General features: G+C 39.2%; 1 protein-coding gene across 1 annotated transcript; it reads right to left on the bottom strand.

Moving 5' to 3' along the window:
• Window positions 1–6,299: 6,299 nt before the first annotated feature.
• LOC4325036 (uncharacterized) lies at window positions 6,300–13,973 on the bottom strand. Its single transcript, XM_015765631.3, has 13 exons — window positions 13,576–13,973; window positions 12,730–12,868; window positions 12,133–12,352; window positions 11,946–12,046; window positions 11,469–11,590; window positions 11,302–11,393; window positions 9,885–9,990; window positions 9,647–9,801; window positions 9,247–9,374; window positions 8,799–8,929; window positions 8,010–8,107; window positions 7,116–7,907; window positions 6,300–6,806 (listed from the first exon to the last, which is right to left on the bottom strand). Exons 1-13 carry the CDS (start codon window positions 13,864–13,866, stop codon window positions 6,755–6,757), a joined length of 2,427 nt encoding a protein of 808 aa, XP_015621117.2. The 5' UTR covers window positions 13,867–13,973; the 3' UTR covers window positions 6,300–6,754.
• Between the last annotated feature and the right edge of the window lie 12,551 nt (window positions 13,974–26,524).

Below are 26,524 nucleotides of genomic sequence, written 5' to 3'. Positions count from 1 at the left end.
TTTAATTATTTAATCGTGGGAGATGGGTTGTGTGTGTATCTTGAGCTAGATTAATTAGCTAAAATAGCTTAGCTTAACGCTGATGAGTGACACTGACAGCGAGAGAGGGAGTGTGTGTGTGTGAGGTCGACGCTGCTGACTTGCTGACGGCGATGGCCGGCCGCGTCGATCGATCGATCGATAATCGTCGACATGGCGGATCGCCAGCCAGCCAAACCCCTAATTAACGTTATTAACCATTGCTATAACTTCTCCGATCCTCAATAAATTATCCGTGAAAGCAAACGGTGAAAGCATTTTCATCCCCTCGTTTTTTCATATAACTAATTAAGTCTTATCTGTTTCAGTTTAAGATTATTGTAATATAGATTATTGAGCCAGATTACTGTAAACTGAATTATAATAATACGACATAGAATAAACTGGTAGCTGTTAGCTACCCAATAATTAAAAAACACCTTTAGAGCGGATTACCATATTGTAGTAATCTGGCTTATAGATTATACTAATCTATCATAATAAGCTATTTGTTTGTTTCAGTTTACTTCTTATTATCCAGACTATAATAATCCTGAGTTGAATCATACACGACCTTAAATAGTCATCAAATTTTTTTTAAGAAAATAAAAAGATATATTAATATAAAATATGTCATTTTACTAACACATAAGTTAAATCTAACTTCTACAGGTTGTAATAGAAATAACAAATATAACTGTGAATGTACGTAAACTATTTTTATTTTATTTTTTTTTGAACTTGTAGAAATAGAATTTAACATTACATGTTTATAGTGATTTTTTTAAAAAAACTGTATGACTATTTAGTTGTTGACTTGTAAGAACTACATAGGATGACCCTCGAAAATCCATTTCCCAAGCAAAGCGGAGCGTTCGGTCATTGATTCGATCGATCTCCATTTCTCTCCGATGAGCTCGTCGACGTCGACGCCAACGACCCATTACATATGTACAGCCGCAGCTGCTCGCCGACGTCGACGTCGCCGTCGCCGTCGCCGTCGCGGGTACAAATCGATCGGATTCAACGTGGTTGGCTCCAATCGATCGATCGATCGATCGATCGATCGATGAGCAGCTAGGTGACTGAGTGATCAGTGATGAGTAGCTTAAGTGTGTGTGATTAGCGAGTGAAAATTAGGCGGGAATTGGATTGACCAGATCGCCGAAAGAGGCGGGCACGCACGCACGCATGCATGCACGCCACGAGGTCGTCGTCTTCGTCGTCGACGACGACTCCTCGTCGTCGCCGTCGTGGCGTGCACTGATCGGCCGCCGCCGGCGGCCGACCGCGCGGCGGCGGCGGGGGGAGCAGAGTGCAGTGTAGCGGGATGGGTTACATCCCTGTCAGAGCTAGGATTAAGTTAAGCAGCTTAGGTATATAGGCTATAGGCTATAGCTAAGGTACTTACTTTATTTTAGCCCTTTTTGGACTGAGAATATTTAGGCTCGAATCCAACCATCAAATTAAAATGTGGCTTTAATTAATTTCTTTAGTGATGATAGAACAATGCAGTAGTGCATCATGTGCATGCATGTTTGGAACTTTGAATTGGATTTGGATGAGAATTGAAGAATTCGAGAAGAGATATATCGAGCATGTGTTAGTGCGTATGTACGGCTTCCTGGAAACTTGGACCGGTTCTTGCTTGCTGATATACATGCTCTGTGCTTTCCACGTATGTGGAAATGGACCCAGGGCTTTTGCACTTTCGGTATGGAATTAAGTTGTCAATCACAAGGATGTGTCAATATATATATGCATGTGCTTTTCCCCTCCAAAACAATAATAATGTAGCTTGTAGATCGATAAGATATGCGTGTTTTTATTTTAGATAGATAATGGAAATAAAAAGATGGGCATCTTTTTTTAAAAAAAAAATTACAATCAATTGTTACATCGTTCGTAACTTAGCTAGGCAATAACATCACCGATAAGATATCCTGTTGTTAAACCTCCATCGAATGGTTAGCAAAGAACAAGCTAGGACTCTATGCAAAGCGTGAATGCGTCATAAAAAAAAGTAACTGAGATTTGACACCAATTAGTATAATAAATTTGAACAACCTCACGTCTTTTAAGTGTAATGCGCGTGTTAATGAAAAGTAAACCGGAAAACAAATTGGCTAAATATATGTTAAATTTGGGCATGAATTTTGTTAGCTTAATCGCTTGTCAATTTTGACTTAAATGCTAACATTATTGACCGCTACATTTTTAGGAAATACCCAAAAATGATTCCATATATACATGTATGAATTTTCCTAGAATTTTTTGTGAAAATTTTTAGTTGGTGTACACGGTGCGTACACGCGAGAGCCTGTGTGCATAGGATACGTATATATATATAACATTTTAGACGAAGGAGGGTCAGATCTATCAGTAGTGGTTAACCCTCTCATCTCACAGTGTAAACACGAGTATTGAAGGGAAAAAAATGTTCAACAAAAGGGCAATTAATAATTTTGTTCGTCATTGCCTTAATTTCTTTCCTGAAATGTGTGATTGCCTTTTCCTTAACCGGTATGCATTTCCTTTTTAGATAGTTAACAGAAATAGCAAACTCTTCCCGAAACCAGGCCCCCAACTTCTAACTTTCCATCACATCACATCTAAAACTTTTCTACACACATAAACTTTCAACTTTTTTTTTCCAAAACTTCCAACTGTTTTTAGAAACTAAACACCGCCTATGCTTACAACGTACACATATATACGAGTTTAGGCATAGGATTTGTTTGGAGAGCTCAAACTTTTAAATTTAACTCTAAGAACTGAGTCAGAAACAAAGTTGAGCAGTCTAATTAAACTCAATTTCATCTCTCTAATTCATTTTATAAGAGTATTTTTAACTTATTAGTTTTACTTATTTTGATGTAGCTAAAACTGTTTGGCTAGACTCAAGCTGAACTCTAGTTAAGCACGTATGCGACCGAGCACACGCAAGTGATGTTTTCCTAACTTGTTCTAAGCCCAATTAATCCAGGCATCCAGCTAGCTAAGCTAAGCTAAGGTAGCTAGGTGTATTGCTGTACACCATGCAAATTAAGCACGAATGCATGTGTCCCATACGTAAGAGACACTAGTTGGACTGCTTGCTTGCATCGCATCATGCACAGGTCGGTCAGCTGCTCGCGTTGCATGCGCAGCTGCTTTCTGCGTCGTCGTCGTCGTCGTCGCGTCTCCACCTGGGGATCGGAGGAGGAGGACCACTCGTACGTACTCCCTCCTTCCCTGAATAAATGTTTGACGTTGTTAACTTTTTTAAATAAGTTTGACCGTTCGTCTTATTCAAAAATTTTTGTGAAATGTGTAAAACTATATGTATATATAAAAGTATATTTAATAATTACTTAATCTTTTTTAATAAAATAAATGATCAAACATTTTTAAAAAAGTCAACGGTGGTGTCAAATATTTTAGGATGGAGGGAGTAGTCGCCGTCCCAGCCACACACATGGCGCGCGCCTCCCCCTCGCCAGCTGCCGGCGACGACCACCGTACCACGTCGACGTCGCCCGTCGCCGCCGCACGAGAGAGATCGAGAGAGAATCGATCGATATGATTAATTGCATATGATCATTGCCTCATCGGCACAATGACACGTACGGATGAGAGATGCATGCATATATACATGGTCAATAATATCAGCACGTTGATCCGTCAGAGATCTTTGCAAATATCGCGAGCCATGCCGGCCGGCCGGCCGGCGCCGGAGAAGATGCGTGCGTTGCATGTGTAGCACGGTGGCGTCGTACGTCGGCGATCGATCGCATTCTGCAGGATCTTTTTCCGACTGTCTGAAGCTATCTATCTCTGCAAGTCTTATACATTTGACACCTGTACATGTACATGAATGTACACAGATCAGTAATCTAATTAAAGTGTGACTTTGCTAGCTGCTCATCGATCGATCGATCGATCCCGTCCGTATCTCACATTTGGTTGTGAGGCTAATAGCTAAGGTAGCAACGTACACAGATCTTCGTATCAAAAATGCTAGCTTAGCTAGGGGCGTCGCTTGTAGATCTACGAACACCGTCCTGTATATATCTGTAGAACTCTTTTTCCAGCCTAGCTAGCTGGACACGAATAATTTAATTCTTGCCTGACCAACTTAATTAATTTCGTCCAACCAGCCGACACATGTAGATCCATCCATCAATCCGAACTACTGCCTCCATTTTATATTATAAATTATTTTAATTTTTTATAGTTAATCATTTTTAAGTTTGATTAAATTTATATTAAAAATATATATATTAATATTTTTAACACCACAATTTGGTGTTTAAATTTTACTAATTTTTTTTATAAACTAAGTTTGATTAAGAAAAAAAATTCAAAGCGACACAATATGAAACAGAGAAAGTACATTGCAGTATTTAGTAGTAATGTGTAGCTAGTTACGTGTGGTTGGTTTACTTGCAAGCTTTGGTCACTGCAACGGCAACACAAATGCTGGAAAAAGGCAGCTAAAGGCTTTCAAGTGTTTGAAACTAAACGTGATCACGCATTGACCGAAGCTGAAAGTGATCAGATTTGGAGATTTTCGTTCGTGTCCCGTTAATTTCTTCTTCAGACAAGAAGAAAACCCTCAATTAATTAAAGGCGCACGCCGCCGTGCCGGCCGGCGATGGAGACCGCCGCGCCGGCTTGCCGGAAGGAGCAGCGACATGCATGGGGCCGGAGCTCCAACGACGGCGAAAGCTTTCGGCCTCTCGCCTTTTTCCAAAATGATAGGTCAGTTTTCTCAATTTCCAGGGGAGGAGGACGACGACGACATGTTGGTAGTGTTCGATATGGAGAGGTATAATACCTGAAGCTTCTTGGTGCCTTCAGAGAGAGATAAAAAAAAAAGGGTGTCTTCTTCAATTTTTTCTTTTCGAGTTAAGTGTTCATGAATTGAAACTGCGGTGGTGGTGTTTGAAACTGATGAAGATGAAGTTTAAGTTAGCACACGTAAAACGAGAAAACTTAACTCGAGGTAATTAGTTTAGTGGCAAATGGATATATTCGATATTTTAAAGCAACTTTTACGTAGAAAATTTTTACACGGAACGCACCGTTTAGTAGTTTGAAAAACGTGCTAACGGAAACCGAGGTAAAATCTGTAACTTAGTGAGAAAAAGAACAGGGCGAAACTATTCGATGATTCTTGTTCATGCAACAAGAACTTGTATCAGTTTTTGCTACGTCAGAAATTCAGGAAAAGAATCAAAGGGATGCATTGGAACAAAGCTGGAATACTAGGTAGCTGATCATCTTTGTCTGAATTAAACAAGGAACTGGAAAAAGGAGATGAGAAGGAACTATAACAGCAAACGGCGATCCGATGATTGCGTCGAATATGTTCTGCTCTTTCCTCTGCCTTTTTTCTGCATTGGTCATCAGTATGCATGAACGTCCTCATCAGCTAGATATGAATGGATGGATGCATTCCAACACGTCATGCAGAGCAAGTTGCTTTGAAAGACGGAAAAAAAAAAGAAGTGTTTTTTCCTTGGGCTTAGTTCGTCACAAGAGATTCCTTGGTTCTTGCCAATCTGATGGCATATCTTTTATGATGTATATTTCTTTTTATTTCTCAAGAATCTTTGTTTTCTCCTTGTTTTTCTCCTGGAGATGATGGGGATAGATAGATAGATAGATATTTGGGTCCCCTTCTTAAAAAGGTCCATGACAACTTCACTTGCAAGCTTGCTGGTGCTGGAGTTGTGTCTTGGTGTTTTATTATGGCAGGATGGGGTTGTTGAGATGATCCAGAATTTTTTTAAAAAAAATATATATCTCTTTTTTTTTATAGTATATTCAGGCCATGCATGCGTGTGGCTGTATCCTCATCACATTCTAGTTGTCACACACTATCTCAAGCTCTTGAATAAATGAATAGTGCTACTACTTGGATCTGCTCATCTGACAGAGGATTGAATGCATGTCTCCAAGAGGGCAATAGATGCAAAGATGTTGATGTAGTATCTTTTTAATTAAACTATGCCAGATAATTCAACAGGGGAGAAATTCTTGCAGTACCTGAAAGTTGAAACTCTTATCTCTGTCTCTGAACTGAGCCATTGACAATTTCATGGATCAATCAACCCTGCATGCTTGTGAGTACAAAACTTTATCCCTTCAATCATGTAAACCAGATTCAGAAGTCACCTCTGTCCCAAACAAGTCAAAGTGCACTGCACTGCAAAGGATTCTGTGCTAACTGGACTTTGACAGGGTTGCAATGCTTTCAGAGTTCATAGCAACGGAAATGCAATATGAGGGACAGCTTTTCTTCGCTGCAGAAACTAGTTTCTTTATTCAGCAAGTAGGAGTACATGGTACATGATTGTTCAGACAATTACATGTAATGTGTGAACACTAGAGTTACAACAACATTGCAGCAAAATTTGATGCTACAGACTAATATAATTACTCACTACCAAAGGTTTCATAAATAATAGTGGCATGCTGTACTCTACTTTGACCTCAGAGCAAGCCTATGTAAAGCTAGATACTCCTAGTACAACAAATGCTAAGGTCCAAGTGATGTTTTTCACATTGGCAACACCCTTCAGCTCTGAACTGTTCTACTTACAGTTACAGTAATACAGTCAACACTGTATATGCAGCCAACCTCCTGCAAGAAGCAGATGATCCTAACATCCTGAACTTATCTACAAGAATTAAGGAGAGTTGCAAAATTAACTTCACACAGTATCATCTCTGGTGGACGAATCATGAATTAGCATGCCCTTTTCCGAGTTTCTATAACCCTTTGCATGGCATAGTGGCACCTATAAAGCAATAGCATCAATTATTTTAGTCCAGAAAAATACACCACTGAAAAATACTAGCACCATAACCAAATAATTATGCATAAGATCCTTGTAACGAAACAAGCATTGATCTATAATTTTCTACTGACAATTATGATTATATTGATTGACCGAAACAGAGTAATCTGAAACCAGTGTAATTTCAATCCAGCTGATATACAATGGTTTACTCTGAAGGTATTCTTAGTATGAATGGCACAGAAATACAACCCTTAAAGCTAACGAGTTTCAACATAATATGGTTTGAGCAGAGTTCTCAAGATATACCTCCATGGAAGATGATCAAGGAACATACGAGGTGTAACAACAAGGTCCATAAAATCTTGTCGATTGGCTATAAATGCTTTGTAACTCTTGTTCTTGCGACTCTTGTGTCGAGTCACAGGTGTCTTCTGAAATGGAGAGGTATGATTCTTTACTGGAACAAGATGAATAACGAGACCAGGCAGATACACCTCCGGTGATTGTCCTTCAGGCAAACTTATTGTACGCAGATCATTAGGATCAATCGAGAGTTTTGTGCCATCATTTGAATGAGGTAGCCTGTATTCCCTGCTACATTCATTCAGATCATCTTCAGAAGACTTCCCATTTCCGCATGCATTACTAGGTTCTCCAAAATGAGGAACATCCAGAACACTGCAGGAAGCAGCCATGCAGTTCCCTCTATCACCAAGAATATTCATTCTAGATCTGCTCCCCAACTCATAGTTGATTGCTGCTGTGGAGCTCACTCGATATTTTGGAGTATTTACCAAGCAAGATATCGCTTTACCAAGGAGGAATACACCACCTCTAATTGTGTGCATTAGATTATTTCCGTGGATTTGATCATTTCTTAGCTTTGCCTCATTGACTATCTGAAGAGCACCAGTAGACTGACGATGATCTGCAACATTTCGATTGTATCCCTTCGTCCTCACGATCCCAGCAACTAGTTTTCCAACTTTGGCGGAATTCGGCAAAGCATCCTTTGAGAGAGCTCTCACAGCAGCAGCACGTAATCTAATTATTGAATTCATGGATAACCGGGCAGAAAATTCATCATTGTGGACAATACTGTGATTGATGGGCACTTAGTTAGAAAATCACATGACTGGTATATATGAACAAATAAATAAATGAACAATAGGTTCATAGGTATGACAAGTTCAGTATCACCTGGTAACAAACTGTGAACATGCTTCTGCGATCACATAGTCCACACATGGTGCTGCTCCATATGCATATACATGTAATTTTGGAAAGCGTCCATACAGCTGCATAATACAAATACAATTGACTTAAAGAAATTCGTATGTTTGCATGAATACATGCACACTTACAAGTCACAAGAACTAATTTTTTGACTGACTTGAAGATTGACACAACTTAGTACAATATTGCATCATAAATGGCTGTTATGATGTTTAATTAATCGAACTCCCATATCATTCCTGACAACTGTGTCACTTCATGCCCCACATTTCTTTCAACTAACAAGCTTTCCGCATATTCTCTACTCTGACAAATAAGGGGTTGTTTGAAACTAAGTTACTAACAGTTGTTTGCCACTTTGTCTAATGAGCCCTTCTTGTAAGGTGCGACTTGCGATATCAGTCCTAAAATTTTAGAGGAATAACATCATGCAAAATTGCAAGATCCCTTCTACATTCTCCTGAAAGTCCATAGACTGATGGAAACAATAAATCCTAAATAATCCTATGAAGGTGTGTTGATCCAGCAAAAAACAATCAAGGTTAATTCAACACTATATAATACTAACATGGAAGTATAAAATAATACAAAAATATACCAGTGCCTCATTGACACATATCCACACTTCTACAGTTGAGCAGGTGAAAACCCAAAACAATTCACTCGTGGTGCTAATAAAAAATTGATAATCCAGCATAATCAAATAACTTGAAATGAATTCCCCTGTGCGTTGATAGTAATAAGCCAACTTACTCTGATACCAAGAAGTGCAGCTACAGAACCTCCTAAAGAATGCCCAACGATTTCAATATTGTATCCATGGCACTCACATCCAGCGCCGAGCAAAGAAGATAAGAATCCAGCTGGCACTGCATCTGGTTTATCTGCAGACGGTCTCAAGATGACAGTTAATCCCAGGTGCTAACTTGAAATTTTTCAAGAATAAGTTGCTATAGTATTAGCGAAACAAGTCACTCGTTCAGTCCAAAAAACTGAAGGGTTCTTGTTTGTACATAGAGAAGAATCTATTCTATACTTACCAACTTGTCATGCTTAAGATATTACTGACGGGTATTTTGGTATTTTTATATCTATAAAATATGATTGTTAGGAATGTGTGACTGTCATCTGATCAAAATATCCATGTATTTAAGTTCCACATCAAATATAAAATATAAAGTTACATTATTTCCATGCTAACCTTGATGGATGGGCAGCCCTTCAAGCTTAGCGTACAGTTCTCGAGCTGATTCAACCATTCCAGCATGTCCATGGTGTGGAAAGGATGAGATGACAGCATCCTTAACTTGTAGGGGTAACTGATCAGAACTGCAATGCAACAGATCATTTTATCAAGAAAAAAAATGAGTCCTAATTCACATTTAATTCAGATTGACCATAAGGACCATAACGAAGAAGAGTATTTCCCAAATTTAATCATGGCGGACCATGAGACTATTGGCAGTGGGGAGTTCCAGATAGTTCGTTTCATGCACAAGCAGCTGGCTAAGGATAAGCCTTATTTATTCATAAAATAACCAGCAGCTTACTCTAGATAAGTTTTAGTGTAAGTAAGGGAAATGTAGAAAAAGTAAAGTTACTTGATCAGCCCATCCAAGTCATCCACCGTAAGAGAGCATTCCCTACACAAGCCATCAGTTATAACATCTTCAGGAGTCTCAGTTCCGCGGATGGCAATGACTAACGTTTTCAAATCGTGCAGGACAACAACAAAATAGGCAGCCTCACGTCTTGCCTACATACAGAATACAAAACCTTAGGTTCGTCACACGCCATAACAAAATTGTAAATAGAAGGTGAGGTAGACTGCTGATTAACCTGGCTAACACGGCCTTTTATAAGAACTTCCGGGGGTACACTGACATATTTTAGGAAAGCAGCTGCATGCCCTCGCCACCAATTATCGCCTTCAAGAACTGGTCGCCTGTCAAACTAAAGTTCCATAAGCGTGACTATATACCATGCAGCAAAGACACAACAGACAAAGACAGACATCACATAAAAACTAAACATAATCTGGAGCACCAATTGGCTCTGATGCAAAATTTAGAAAGAGCTGAAATTCGGAATTAAAAAATAAGGAATATTAGAAGAGGAGACTAGAGTCCATATAGAAATCCAATTAGGAAATAACTTAAATTCGGAATTAAAAACAAGGAATATTAGAAGTAGAGTATAGAGTCCATATAGAAATACAATTAGGAAATAATAGAAATTCGGAATTAAAAATAAGGAATATTAGAAGTAGAGTATAGTCCATATAGAAATACAATTAAGAAAAAAATAGAAATTCAGAATTAAAAAATAATGAATATTAGAAGTAGAGTATAGAGTCTATATAGGAATTTAAAACTAACTATAATTTGGAATAAACATAATAAAATTAAAAGTAGAGTTTAGAATCCGTATAAAAATACAATTTACAAATAACTAAAATTCGAGATTAAGAAAAAACATGGGAAGAAAAGTTTAAAGTCAATATAGGAATACAATTTAGAAATAGCTGAAATTCGAAATTAAAAAAAAAAGGAATATTAGAAGAGGAGACTAGAGTCCATATAGAAATACACTTAGGAAATAACTGAAATTCGGAATTAAAAATAAGGAATATTAGAAGTAGAGTATAGAGTCCATATAGAAATACAATTAGGAAATAACTGAAATTCGGAATTAAAAATAAGGAATATTAGAAGTAGAGTATAGAGTCCATATAGAAATACAATTAGGAAATAATATAAATTTGGAACATAAATTAGTAGTTTTGAAAGGGGATTTAATTATTCGTTCTTTTTCCCTTTCATTTTAATTTTGACCCCAAGGGAAGCTGCAATGTCATGTTTTAAGTGACTGTGCTTGTAGAAGAGACCAAATTTATCAAATTAAATTATGCAAATAATTTGAAGGGTTCTGTTGCAATATTTATATGAGCTGTCTCTGTGCCATGCTACCAAATAACACTAGTCAAGTTCTAAAATATGTCTTCTTATTTTCGTATAAAGATTGAACGGACATCAAAGTAAGCAAGCACAAATTATCCAAGTGCTAAAGATAAAAGCAACACTGACAAAACATGTGCAGCATAATCTCTTTTTTTTTTGTGCAACTAGAAGAGCATAGCCCCCCCCCCCCCCAAAAAAAAAAAAAAATCCATTAGCAGAAATGAGCATTACAAAGTTTTCACAACATAATCTAATTATGTTTTGCAAAAGCATGTAACAAAGCACCACATATTTACCTAGCACGGGTCCATGGTGTCATAACACCCTGCCGATTGAGCCAAACACATGGAAACATAAAAGGATTCCTTCCAAAATCAAGAAGTGGTCCCTGCAAGGAGAACATGTAAAAAATGTACTGGCAAGACTGAAAATGACAGACCAAGTAAATGAGTCAGGGAATAACTGTATAGGCAGCTTCAGCAAATGGATGAAAGAGAACAGCCTCTTTAATGAGATCCTGAGGAGCCTCTGCTTGTTCTTTTGAAACAACTGCGGATGACTTAAATTTCTGCAACAATGAAAACCCTGAAGAAAAATAATTTGAGATCATATAATATTGCTGAATAACAGTACCATGGGACATGAAAAATCATCAAAATGTTCTTTTTTCTCCCTTCTAGCAGTCGAAACCTATAATAAATGTCCACAGATATGTATTCTAAAATTTCACAATATAGCAGAGCATCAGAAACATAATAATGACAATAACATGTTGAAATTTTTTAGCTGACTACCAGCCTAAAGAAGCTTCACCTTAATTGCACGGATAAAGGGTGATATGTGTTTTTGTCCATTTGAAGGGAATGATATATCTCAGATATGCACCAAGATTAAAGAGAGCAGAGCTGAACTTCAAATCACAGGGTATACAGAAACCAACCTGCTATAAGCTCAAGGTGGCCAGTTCCAGATGCGCGATAAGCCATAAGATCACCCAATAATTTTGCCACAACACATATATCATCTTCTTCTAATACACTCCTAGCAATGTGAATAACAAAGTTGCTCAAACTTTTCAAATAGCAATAGAGGTAGGATATACCAAATAGTTCCAGAGAGAAACATACGAATACTTAACCCGCCCTAGACAGCATAAAACTTCTCGGATACCATGATCAAACACCTCTCTATAGTGTGCCCTCCACGCAATATCATGGGAAGCATAGAATGACCTCCACCTTAATACATCAGAACCAGTAGAACATTGAACTATAGTTGCCACCCACATGATGACGATAAAACTTATTAACAGAGTGTGCTTCCAGTTACTGTTGTCTTGGTCATGTCCTGATAAAAGCCAAGTAACATGAATCAGTGATCTAATTGCAACAAAGGAATCCATACATCTAACAAACGAATGGAGATGAAGGCCTTCCTTGTTATGCTGTACTATATATCAGTTCGTGTTACCATATGATACTATAGATAATTTAAGCATGAAGACAGGATAAAGTATGTTACATACTAAAATCCATGTAGGGTGGCGAAATCCCACATATATTTGATTTTAAATAAGTAAATTTAGTGCAGAAAAATGCTGCTTTGCATAGAATTCCAAGGGTTTAAGAGAATAAATGTATTTTGATCCTAACAACATCTTAACAGCCCATTTTTTTTTTGAAAAAAAAAACAGTCTGAATCTGTATATAGCACAATGCAAGTACCTGACAAGCACTGTTTTGAAGATCTCCCAGCAGAGAAATCCTTCACTATAATACACAACAAACAAAGTGCTAAAACAAACTGCAGCACAGTAATGACCACCCCAAACCTTGTCCACCAAAGCCATCTCTTGTACCGCAGCTGCCAACAAACAGAACAGGGAGTAACCTCAAGGTTCAGACATTAATACCAGTAAGCATCTAAAAATGCAGGATCAGCACTGCAAAGCAACAGTAAAAAAAATAACACTAATAAAACTCTCACCTATAAGAATAGATGCCATTTTGCTGAATATCGGTGAAGTTAAAAACGATTTCAGATTTTGGTAACATGATATTTAGGAAAAACAAATTCAAGTCAATTAATTCAGGGTATCCTACTCTCATGGTGACTTGTCAAGTTGTCACACTACATTTCGGGTGTGTTTAGTTCACGCCAAAATTAGAAATTTGGTTAAAATTGGAACGATGTGACGGAAAAGTTGAAAGTTTGTGTGTGTAGGAAAGTTTTGATGTGATGGAAAAGTTGGAAGTTTGAAGAAAAAGTTTAGAACTAAACTCGGCCTTCAAAGACTGAGCTAACCAGATGCTGCAAGGCTGCAACCTACAGAGGCAGCTTGGCCTAACAATCGCAGCACACAGCAGCTTGAAGCAAATGTTAAAGATTGCCGCAATTGATTGAACAATTCAAGCATCATCGCACAACAAAACACACAAATTTGCTCTTCTGAGCACCGTTTGGCAGCAAAGTTTTGACGTTGCCCTCCCCTCCCGTTTTCGAAACTATCGAATCTCTCGCATATTAGAATTGAACACGAATCGCATTGGCGTTCGGCCGGTGGAGCTTACCCGCGAGAGGTGGCGGAGGTCGCGGTCGCTGTCGACGTGCGCCCCGATGGCCCCCGCGGCAATGGCGGCCGCGGCGGCGCCCTGCGCGAACCCGGCCACCGCGGACGCGACGAGCCTCGCCGCCGACGCCGCGGACGCGGCTGCGGCGGCCGGGCCGAGCGCCCCTCCGCATCCCCCGCCGCCGCGGAGGGCGAGCGCCGCCACCGCCCCCCCGGTGGACGCCGCGGCCGCGTTCAGCACCGCCGCGCACGCCGTCGCCCACCGCACCGTGGCCAGCACGCCGCCGGCCATGGCGCGCGGCGGCGCGACACGTCGACGCGGAGGCTTGACCGGAGGACGAGGTGGGCCCACACTGTCAGTGAGAGCGCGGGGGTCACAGCCTTGGTTAGCTCGCAGTTGAGCTGATCGATTTCTCTCTCTCTACGTAAAGGCCGGAAAATTCTCGAGTTCACGCGGTTATTCTAGAATGGGGTCACTGGTATGTGGGCCATGCACAGTACAGGTAGTGGCGTTTTCCCGGTGGGCCCACCTGTCAGTGATAGTGGAGTTAAGGAGGGTGGGAGGGGTTCGGCGGTAGTGGTTGGCACGTTGGGTTCGCGTGGTTCTAGAACGAGGCCTTTTTACCCGGTTTTTATATTCTTTTTTTCTGTGAGCGAAACCTAGTTTTTAATTAATTAATTATAATTGCGATGGGCCGACTCATGAAGAACCTGCGGGCCGCGCGCGCATGGCCTTGCTGGGCCCGTTGAAGTGGTTTGCTGGGGAAAAAGTACTTGGATTACCTCAACTATCGCCCAAGTATGATTCATATCCTCCAAACACAGAACCGGGTATATCGACTCCTCCAACTATCAAAACTAGTGCAAACAATATCCCTCGGTAGTTTTGGAGGTGGTTTTGGTTGACGTGGCGTCTACATGGTGGTTTTGACCGAGTCTTTGTCCTACGTGGCACTTACGTGGCATTAGAATAAAAACAAAAAAAAGTTATGTGGGACCCATATGTCATTCACACAAAAAAAAAGTATTGTGGGACCCACATGTCATCCTCCCTTTCCTTCCCTTCTTCCTCCCCCCTCTTTCCCTTATCTCTCTCAGGAGCGGCGGCAGTGGCGGTGGGGACTAGGCGGAGGGGAGTGGTGGCGGCGGTGGCGGTGGGGACGAGGCGGAAGAGAGCGGTGGAGGTGGGGAGCGGCGGCGGTCGGGATGAGGCGGAGGGGAGCGGTGGCGGCTGGGAGCGGCGACGGCGGCGGTCGGGAGCAGCGGCGGTGGTGGTGGGGACGAGGCGGAGGGGAGCGGCGGCGGTTGTGGTGGTGGGGAGCGGCGGTCAGGAGCGGCCGAAGCACGAGGCACGAAGCACATCGTTCTCCTCCTCCTTCGCTCTCCTCCGCCGCATCCTCCCTGCAAACCACCTCTTCCACCTTCTCCTTCGCCGCTCCCCTCCACCTCGTCCCCACCGCCACCGCCGCTGCTCCCAACAGAGAGATAAGGGAGAGAGAGAGGGAGGAAGAAGGGAAGGAGATGGAGGATGACATGTGGGTCTCACAATACATTTTTTGTGAATGCCATATGGGTCCCACATATTTTTTTTATTTTTGTTTTTACTCTAATGCTACGTAGGACAAAGACTCAGTCAAGACCGCCACGTAGGCGCCACGTCACCCAAAACCATCTCAAAAACCACCGAGGGACATTGTTTACACCAATTTTGTTAGTTGGAGGAGTCGATATACAACGTTTTGTGGTTGGAGGGCATCAATCATACTCGGGTGATAGTTGAGGGAGTCAAAGTATACTTTTTCCGTTTGTTGGTATGAGGCCCGTATTGATGGGCCGAAACGTGCGGCCCATTTGGAGGAAGATGCTAACCGATCGTGTTTTGCTGGGCTGTACTGTACTCGCGGAGGCACGTGAGTACGTGACATATACACACACAGTTTGTAGGAGTACAACTAGTATATGCAGGAAGGACGCGTCCTGTTTAGGGGACCTTAACATTTCGAGAATCATCACCTAATTAGTAGAGAAACTGATTTATTAACCTTTTATTTTCTAAATTCTATAGCTTTATAGAAGTTAGAATCTACCAGCCCCATTCGTTACCCTAATAAACCAAATCTAAAGTTAAAATTTAAATTTTCAAACTTAATTTTGAAATTGATTTTAAGATATTTTTAGCGTTAGAATTACCTTTTAAATCGCGAAGAACACATATATAAAAATTTTACCTATAAATTATTTTTTATTCCCTCACAAGCTGTTTTGGCCTATTAAGAAATATGGGCAACCAATGAGAACCTAGACTGTTTGGAAGAGTCAGAGCTTTTGAAAGAAGCCGCATAAAGCTTTCCTAGGAGCAAGTTTAGCAATAACTATTGGCTCCAGATCATTTATAGTCAATTTAATAGCCAATTCATACAATAATTACATATAAACATGTACTACGTAATTAATGTCTGGTCCCACCTGTCATACACACATGTGTCTTGGAGTCCATGCTGCAGCTAGCTACAAATCTGTAGCCCGCTGCTCTTATCTCTAATCTGTTATCTCCTTAAAATATGTTTATAGCTAGCTTATAGTCTGTTATTGTACATGCTCTTAATAGTATAGTCCACTACTACCTCTAAAAATTAATACATCATCTATATCCACTTTAATAGTCTATTCATACAATATTTTATATAAAATATATTGCACCATTAATACTACTTGGCATACATTTCATACATGCACAATATCTTAAAGCCTGTGTCACAGCTGCTTTCAAATTTGTAGTCCGCTTTTTTTCTCTCTTTCTTCTCCTGCTTTCTTCACACACTACTACAAAAACGATTTTCCTGGACAGGGACACTTTTAGATTGCGGGCGGGCGGTAACTCGATCCGCACGAAAAAATCAGCTCATTTTCTAGTGCGGTCCATTTAAGAGGACTGCACGAAAAAATTGATTTTCACAAATGGACATATTAAGTGAACGGCACGCAAAAATGAGACTATTTTTGCAGGCGGATGTCTTAATTAACCGCACGCAAAAATGTATTCCCTTCCACACACTTCAAAATTTCACCTACTCTCTCTACTTTTTCCTTTTATTATTCACTCCTCCTCTCATCTCTCTCTACCTTTTCCTTTCCTCCTCTCCTCCCCTCCTCTTTGAGCGCATGGTGCGAGTGGGAGGCCACCGGCTCGCCACCCCTCCCCTTGCAGATCCGGCGGCAATAGCGACAGCGACAGCGGCGGCGCGCGGCCCCTCCCTCCCCTTGCAGATCTGGCGGAGGGGAGGGGGGTCTTCGGCCGGCAACCATGGGGACGACGGCTGGAGAGGATGGTGGCGTCGTCGGCGGTGGGGAGGCATGGGGGCGGCGGATCCGGCGGCACGCGGCCCCTCCCCTCCCTCTCCCTTCGGCTCCCCTCCCGTCGTCGGCGGTGGGAAGGCATGGGGGCGGCGGATCCGGCGTCGGTGACAGGAGCGGGCAGCGGATCCGATGTCTGGGAGACCGTCGGTGATGGGAGCGGGTGGCAGATCCGGCGTCTGGGAGACCGTCGGCGACGGGGGCGGGCGGCGGCGGCAACTGGATTAGGGTTAGGGTTTTGGTTTCGATTTTCTTTTTTTTTTGTTTCGATTTTTTATTTTCCCGTGCGGGCGGCTTAAGTGCGATTTTCGCATTCGCAGACCCTTCGTATTGACTAAACGAAAAAAATTGTTATTGTAGTAGTGGCCTGCATGTGCTTATAGCTAACTTATAGCATATGCTCCTTGCTCTATACAAGGCCTAGGATTTGGATGAGCCCACCTACCTATCAAAAATAATAAAATAAAAATGAAGGAATAAAAACAGAAACTGTAGGACCAGCTTACTGGTGGCGTTGACCACCAAACTGAAACTGAACAAGAACCGCATCCTCGTTAGCTTTGTCGTTTGTGTGCGTTCCTCAAGCAACGATGGAAAAACTATGCATATATATAGCTATAGTCTCGATCATTCATATCTCATTTTGGATTTGGAGTTAATTTAGCTAGCAAGCAGTGACGTAATTTTTGTATGGGTGATCCAACTTATAATTTTTATAATATCCTAAATATAAAAGAAGTTGAAAAATATCAATGAATAATCAAATGTGCATTTTAATATATTAAAAATGAGTTTTTTTCTTTTTCAAAAGTTTCTTTTCACATATGTTATATGTATGCATTGGGCTAGGATTTCTTTTTTCCCCTAGATCGGCCTACGCTAGCAAGAGGCCAAGGTCACGTGAGAGGTAATTGATGCTAATTAACTGATCTCTGATCATATGCATGCAGCAGCATCACTGATCTGATCATGGTCATTGAAGCGAACTGAAACAACGCAAACGACGTAGAGAAACTACAGCTAGTTTGAGCGACTTGCAGCAGTAATTCAAAGCTGAATTCGCATAAATTAACTGCTATAGCTAGCTAGACTAATTCTATGCATTGGTGCATGCATGAGAACTGATCATGTACAGAAAATAGGAATAGGATGAGACCACCTGCATGGTCGATCTGCCAGAAGAAAGTTGTAAAAGAAAACAGTTGAGGAAGAATTAAGATGACGATGAAAAATGTCGAGAGAGTATGCAGATCTGATGATATACAAAAAATGTGCAGTCCTAGCTAGGTAGGATAGGTGATAGCTGCGGTTATCACTGACAGAGACGACTGAGAGCAAGTTTAACGGTACTAATTTAATAACCAATTCATACAATAATTGCTTACTATATTATTAATATATGATCTCACATGTCATATACACATTGCATCTTGTAGTTCGCGTTGTAGCTAGCTACAGATCTATAGCCCGCTGCTCTTCTCTCTCATCTTTTATTTTATTAAAATATATTTACAGCTGGCTAAACTGTTATTGTATCTGCTCTGAACGAGCTACTCCCTTGGTTTCATTAGAAATAATCTAATACGGTATGTGGCACTGTCTAAATTTATAGTACTAATTAGATAATATTATATTTCATATTAGAAGTACTAATTAATTAAGATAATATTATATTTCGTATTAGGTTTATTTTTTATGGGCGAAAAGGAGAAGATTGATCACTGAGCCGTTTACGCGCGTATAGGAGTAGCCTTCAAACAGCTCAGCGAGTGTTTGAGTGAAAGGGAGTGAAAGGGACTAATTAAACTTTAGTCCCTCATAAAAAAAACACCCGTTCAGGTGTTGTTTGGGTGGGAGGAGGTGGTGTTTGGGTGGGAGGGACTTATTTTGTCCCTCCCACGAAAGTATAAGTCCAGTCCCTCCCACCCAAACAACACCTCAGTCATCTAGTGATAAGCCTAGCTAAAACAAAGCTAGTCCCACAAAAGCTGCCCAAATCAATGCAAGTGTTTTTAGTGGGATTGCCTCCCCTACATTGCTACTATACCCCTCCCCCTCAAAGACTACTCGTACGCATGCAATCCATGTTTAATCAACTGTATTAAGTGCAAAGCACGGTAATTAATTAGTATATGTGGTACTAGCTAGTACCTATGGCTTTAATTAACTACTATTTACGCTAGCTATAGGGTTATCTTTACAGTGTTTACGAGGAGGCACGGGTGGGTGCTCCGTTGATTTCTCCTAGGCTGACTGACTGCATGCATTCTGCTCTTACTGCACTGCTGCTAGGGTTTGAACGATCTGCGCGATGTACGCATGCACCGCTATATATATTTTTATATGTAATTAGTAGGAGTATTTCTTTAGACTACCTTTGGTTTGCATCTCAAACTACCTAGGCCAACTTGTCATTATTTTTTTTTCATTTTTAAGCTCACCGTTCGATGAAAGGAAATTGTGTGAATATACAGCTATTTCACTCTCGCCCAATAAGCCTTACGTACACTCTCATATCTAATAAATAAAAGTTTGTGTACGAGTTGTCCTTTATATATATGAGAGGTGTCGTTTTATCTCTTTTCATTCTTCTTTCCTCCACCTCACCATTTAGTTCTATGTGATATTTTAGATTTGTGTTTAGATGTCTATAGTACTTTTCTCTCTTGCCATATGATCCATATATCATTTTATTTCTTGTGATATAAAAATACTTTAAGTATGACTTATACATTAACATATTTATATTATTTTTTTAATAATGCGAATGGTTAAATATCATTTTAAAAATTATCAGTGTTATCTATTTAGAAAACGAAAAAAGAGTATATGTATTAGACTAATTAAAACTATATTTATTTTGAAAACTGGATATATGATTAAACAGTAACAGCATGCATGCATCCTCGGAGGAAGCCACGTCTTCGATCCTTGTCCTAGCTCGGAGTTGGAGGCATCTCTTGGTGGCTTGTCAGTTTGCCGACAACAAATATTGCTGCCACACATCGTCAATCAAGCTAATTTGTTTTGGTTGTACTGGAGTACTACTTATATAGTGTACTCCTATATACAAGTGTTTTTTTATGCTTTGCTACAGGAATCAATAAACAATCGTCAATATGTTTCCTTTAACAATCAAGCTAGAAGTATCAAGGACATTATTTACTAACAATAAATTAAACTGGTTTACCAAGTCATATTTGAAGAAAAATAAATTTAGTAAATTATGTAGGAGATTGTAAATGAAATATTGGACCAAAATTTGCATTGCATAAAGCAAAAGATTAAAAAAACAATAAAACATCAGAGTTTATCAGTAATAATCATGAAACAAACAAATGCCCGTGCGGAATATATTGATAGGTATATTTTAAGTATTATAAAAATGATGGACAAATATGTTAAAATATGGTAAAAATGAGGTGAGTAGTGATGATAGGATATGCTTGCATGTTAATTTGTACTGGAACTCAATACATTGTAGATTATGTTGCATGTTTACATGAGCTTTGATATACAATTATTGCTAGCGGGTGATGATGTGATATGGGCCCTGTTTGGAAGATTAGCCTAGGGCTAATTTTGATAGCTAATGTTTAGTCATGAATTGGTAGGCTAAACATTAGTCTAGGGTGGTATGTTTGGATCCATAGGCTAATTCAAGACTAAAAGGTAGAGAGAGAGTAGAAAGAGAGGAGAGAGAGAGAGAGAGGGGGAGAGAGAGCTGCTTTTTGATGGTCCCTACATAAAATTAGCACCATTAGCACCCCATGGAGGGGCTAATGTTTTGAGGAGGGCTAATTCACTTTAGCCTCAAATTAGCCCACCTGTTTGGATCCTTGAGGGCTAATTCATGGCTAAAAGGTGAGTGCTAATAATTAGCCCATGGAACCAAACAGGGCCATGGTTGCATATTAAGTTTTAGATTTAGTGGGTTATAAATTTATAGAATGTATAAACATGCAAAATATACATACATGTTATGTACAAATGCTACAGGAGAATTGTATGATAATATAGTAGATATGAGTTCTAAAATTTTCTTTCTTACCTACTATATAATTTTTTTTCATGTGTTTATATATTTTTTTACCTTTATTAATTATCCATAGGTTATAAATGATTGTATTATATAGTGTGCCTTTTGGGGGAGGGGGAGATGCAATTTACACCCTTGATGAATCATTCAAAAGCTAAAAACAATTGAGATGATGCGGCTTTACGAGAGAAGAGATAATTAGCATTAACTATAATTAGTGGGGATGAACTTTATAGATCTATAGGATGTATAGACATGCAAAATATACAGTATTTGTCAGCGAGTATATCAGGTATTACTATAAATTATTTACATATTAGGATAAATTAAATATTTTTAACAATAAACTTACCAAATATATAATGTGTGATCTAACTAATTAAGTATATTTTTTTTGAGAAATCATATTCATAAAGGGAAAACGCAGATGATTGACCAAAGATGATCTCTTTCTTTTCTCTCGCCTCTCCCTTTGCAATCCAAAGTAGGGATGTCATATGGAAGCCCTAGCGCCCTTTCCGTGGTTTGGCTTTATCATCGTTGAGCGGTGTAGCTCTGTCGTTGGCATAGCGGCGAGCCGGCTATCAGTCTCACACAGCGGCCGGCTCAGTGTTAGTTTCCTTCCTCAGTGTTTTGTGCGGTGATGTTGTCAGCGTTGAGTTTTTCCTTTGTCTTCTTTCATTTTCCTGATTAGGGCAGTCTCAACCCATAGTATCCATAAGCAGTGTCTATGGTGCCATGTCAATAAGACATCACAATATAAACTACACTCCACAACACATGATTTCTTAAAGTGGGCCATTAATAAACGCATCATATTTCTTCTCTACCAATCATATTTATTCTTCATCTATTATGAATACACTAGTCTTTCCCAATGCAAAACTTGATAGTGTCTAGTACATAGGTTCTCGTGTTGAAGCTGTGTCTTGCATGAGACTTAATTTTTTTCCTCTCTTCACTCTCTCTCTTAATTAATATAGTGCCACATAAGTTAAAAGTCCTACATGACAATGTAGTTAATTCCATAGACACCATCTAGGTGAAGGGTTGGGACTGCCCTTATAGCCTCCCAAGGCTTGAGTTTTGTAAAATTATTTTCATACTATATCAATAAAAACTTCTCACCTTATATATGTACCGTATGGTGTTGTTCGTTAAAAAAAACATGTTTAGAATCATGTCAATGTGCTAAACGGCAAATGGAAAAGAACAGCAGAGAGATTATTGCTCATGAATTAATGCAAGTGCATCAATCGAAGACTCTTGGGCGTATGCACGCACACGTGTGGGTACGTGCCCATGCTAAGGGCACCCACAATAGTTATCTATAGGCTCTCTACAAGAGATCTATGTCAGCATATTTTTCTACTTGGAATGTATTAAATGAAGAGAGAGAGCAAAGCTATCTACTAACTTAGAGATAGTCTATAGAGAAAAACGAGGCAATGCATGAGAGAGCTATAGATACCAATGTAGACATACTATTAAGTTGGTTTACTATTAATCGAGTCTATTGCTGAGATGTACATGTTTTATAGATAGCACCTTACTTTACCATTGTGGGTATTGAGTAGAAGAAAAGCATGCGAGCACATGACAATGGACTAAGCTTGCCATTGCACATGCTCTTTTTTATCGTTCCAAGAGAAGATTATATTGGCCGGTCGATGATGCATATGCATGATCGCCGTGTGCACGTGAGAAGCCTGACAAAATATTAACCCCTGCATGCCCTCTCGATTTCTCTATCATTTTTGCATGTGTTATCTACAACTCTCTACTGCTCTATACATTGCTTAATCCATAGTTCACTGTCAAATGCATGCAGAGGTGATCAATCTAGTATTAGCTTGTTTGTTTGTCAAATGTATACAGTGTGTGCCTAGCTATACTTGTATGTATCTATATTTATACAATGATGGAGCAGATATTTTTAAACCCTACAGACAAACGAATATACCTAGTATCTGTTACTCCCTCCGTTTTAAGTTATAAGACATTTTAATTTTGGTCAAAGTCAAACTATTTCAAATTTGACTAAGTTTATAAACAGATATAATAATATTTATAATACTAAATTAGTTTTATCAAATCAATAATTAAATATATTTTCATAATAAATTTGTTTTGGGTTAAAAATGTTATTACTTTTTTCGACAAACTTGATCAAACTTAAAGCAGTGTAACTTTGACCAAAGTCAAAACGTCTTATAACCTGAAACGGAGGGAGTACAAGATTTCTAACTTAAATATATCCTTTCAAAAAGTAATTCAATTGTGTATTTATATATGTATATAGTTTTTTCTTTTATCAGTCAAGACCCAAGACCATGGACAAATTGGTTCAGACGGAGTCCAGTAGTTGTACACGTACGTATATCTCAGAAGCGAAATAAAAATGCATACTCTATTATATTTGCCATAACACGTATATGGTCAAGCTAAGCTAATTTCAAGACTGCCACTGGGTTTATATATTCTTGTCAAGTTGATATATATATATACACACACACACACACACTCCAACCAAAAGCATAATTGAACCGATCAGTGCATCTAGCTGTAGTATGCACAACAAATTAAATAAGTATAATATCGTTTTAGTTTTTTTTTCATCAGCACTTAGTGATTGGTCATATGCAAGCTTAATTGACATTATATAATTCCTTGACCAAGATAGTACTATATATATTTAAATGATCGAGGAATGTATCTTATGCACACAAACTTCTCATACACACCAATTATAAAATGTCACGGAAAATTATATAAAAAGTTGAAACACATACTTTCAGATTTTTTTTGTCATGCACCTTTCATTATATACTAGTCGTAAAAAAATAAAATTCTGACATTTTTTACTTTTAAGCATGTCAGTTTTTTTTATTTTTTTGTTACTGTTAAAATATAAAGAATTTGAATATGAAACTTTGCATATTTGTGTAGTACTATTGTTCAATTTTCCTAGATTTTTTCCTAAAATTTCTTAGCTAATATACACCGAGTAAATACGAGAAGTTTGTATGCATAAGATATGTTTCCACGTAAATATATATAGCACAACTATATATATACAAGGTTGTTTTCAGTGTTCTCGTTGATGTTGTAGCAGATGTACAATGGTTGAAGTACACCACACACTTGTTGCGCAGTGTAGACTACGTACGGTATAACTTCTGACGGCTGAGATCATCAAACTTCTGAATTCTGACGGTCGAGATTAACTGTTAACTGCCCTTTTCTCTGTTCCGGCCAGCCGGCCAGTCTCCTCAACTTATGATTAGACGTATTCATAAATACTGTACTACCCATGGGGGGTTAATTTACTGACCGGCCATGCATGCAGTAAAAGTAGTAATTAATCAGCCTAATCACACTCTGCATCAGTGTGAAACTGAACTGTAAAAAAAAAGAGACACCTAGCTAGCTTAGTTCAGTTTGAACAGAGCCCCTGCATTTGCTTAATCAGAGAGAGAGAGAGAGAGAGGGGTTAGCTTTGACGGTCAAAGTTTTAGGCGGATGGGAGGGAGGCAAGGGGTGCAATTACCAAGATAAAAACACACACTCTCCCCCTATCTTAACCTCCACTTCTCCTTCCCCCCATAAAGCTACAGATATCACCAGAGAGAGATTACTGTTGTGTGTGTTCTTGTTAACAATTTGTCATGGAGGATCCTATGCGAGGTTTTTAGGGTTTCGCTCGCTTCTCCATGCGTTTTAGAGAGAGAAAGAAGGAAAATTAAGCTTTTTCAATGGCCGGAAGACAAGGGTTCGTGTCCTCTTCTAGGGTGCAGGTAGCACATCATCCTCTACTGCAATTCCGTATATGAATACATGAATATTTGACAGAGCTATACTAGCAGCTACTAGCCGTTTTAATTTGTTTTCAGGTTTTCTGCTTGCCTGTCCTTGATCTTCTTTGGTGTTTCAAACCAAAAGAGTTCCGTATATTTTCTCCAGCAAAATGATCTTCTATGATGTTATTGTTTGCTTTACGTACACTGCATGATATATTCTCAGATTACATTTCTAATGGTCAACTGAAAATGGCTGTGGTGGGCAGGCAGCATCATGGCATATACTATAGTAGTAGGAAAAAAAATACAAGACGTTTATGAGTCTTTTTTTTCTCTCCATTTAAATCTACTCTTCTTGATATTCAGTAAAAACAGATCCTAAATTCTGATGTTGAAAGACGTGTATACATATGATCGTTTGGATTATAACCTTGTGGAAACTCTTGTATTATACTTAATAAAGCAACAAGGAACACATACTATGGGGGTGTTTGATTCACGACTGTATTTTGCCACACCACACTTTTAGTTGTCACAATTTGTTAGCCATGTGTTTAGTTCAATAGAATGTCCATATACCATAGCTCAAATATTTTCTTATCAACTTTATCACACTTTGTGACTAGTAATTTGTCTAGCTACCACACTTTTGTGACTGCTGCAACGTGCATAATCTTAGTTGTGGTAATGTGTGGCTGACAACCAAATACACCCCTTCATGCTGCTGTTGTTTTTTCTTATCCTCTTCTTTTTTTAGAGAAGGTTATGTTTTTGAATTTTATTCCTTCTAATATATCCGGCGAGTCTTTTGCGCTCCGTTAAAAAAAAATAAGTACGATTCCTCTCTTTGATCTCTCTATGTTTCCAGAGCAAATTAACCAAAGAGCTATCTAGGGCCTTATTATAGTACTTGCTCTAAATGTGTGTCTGTGTCAGAGGGAGGAAGGAGAGGTGTGCCTTGGGGCATGTAAACAACCTTGTCAGGGATTCAGCTTCTGCAGGTGATTGAGCTGTGTGAGTGGTTTTAGGGTTTGAGGAGATCAGGTCCAGGCCAAACCAAGCCTATCTTCACTCTATTCATATATGCTGATTAATTATATAAATTCACCAGTCTTGAAGAACTTTGTTTTGGCACTATATAGTTTGGATGCATATACACGCATATGTCAACTGCATGCATGTATGGCCAAGGAAAACCCAACCGTGCAGTTTGCATGTGCATTCCTGCATTTGAAAAAGAGAGAGATACAGGAACATCTGCCCATGAATTGAGATCCTGGACAAATAGAATGACTCTTAGATCTTGCTCTCATTTCTTTTTTGCAACCTTGATTATATTATTTATCCCTCTCTTACTACTACTACCAACTTTTCAGTCAAAGGGCAGTGAAAAAAGAAGATGATATTTTATACTATTATCGAGCCCAAGGCCATTGCTTTATATACAAAGCTACTGCATACACTGTATTGTAGTAGTATACTACTAGTAGTATTGAGATCATGTAGGTTTCATGCATATAGACAGGCTTAAATATTCACAGGAAAATGAGACAAAATATGGTGGACTCACCCCCCAGAAAGCAGAAGCAGAAAGTGGTTTCTGTTCAGTTAAACCATGCCCAATGTTTTTGTATTGCATGCACACACAGGTTACAAATTCATATTTTTTTTAAAAAAAAACAAAAGTGCACAAAAGCTAGACCTCCTTGCTGCCTTCTCCTACATAAGGGAGTACTTCCATTAGTAGTAGTACTACT

The sequence above is a fragment of the Oryza sativa genome, chromosome 1, assembly GCF_034140825.1.
Source record: "Oryza sativa Japonica Group chromosome 1, ASM3414082v1".
Classification (NCBI taxonomy): Eukaryota; Viridiplantae; Streptophyta; class Magnoliopsida; order Poales; family Poaceae; genus Oryza; species Oryza sativa.
Note: the sequence above shows the minus strand (reverse complement) of the source record. Positions and strands in the feature narration are given on the sequence as shown.

Excerpts from the sequence above, each read along its gene's own strand:
- LOC4325036 (XM_015765631.3), bottom strand. The coding sequence starts at position 13,866 with ATGGCCGGCGGCGTGCTGGCCACGGTGCGGTGGGCGACGGCGTGCGCG. Across the intron at positions 12,047-12,132 it reads CTAGGGCGGGTTAAGTATTC|GAGTGTATTAGAAGAAGATG; the intron begins GTATGTTTCTCT and ends TCACATTGCTAG. Across the intron at positions 7,908-8,009 it reads TGTTCACAGTTTGTTACCAG|TATTGTCCACAATGATGAAT; the intron begins GTGATACTGAAC and ends CATCAATCACAG.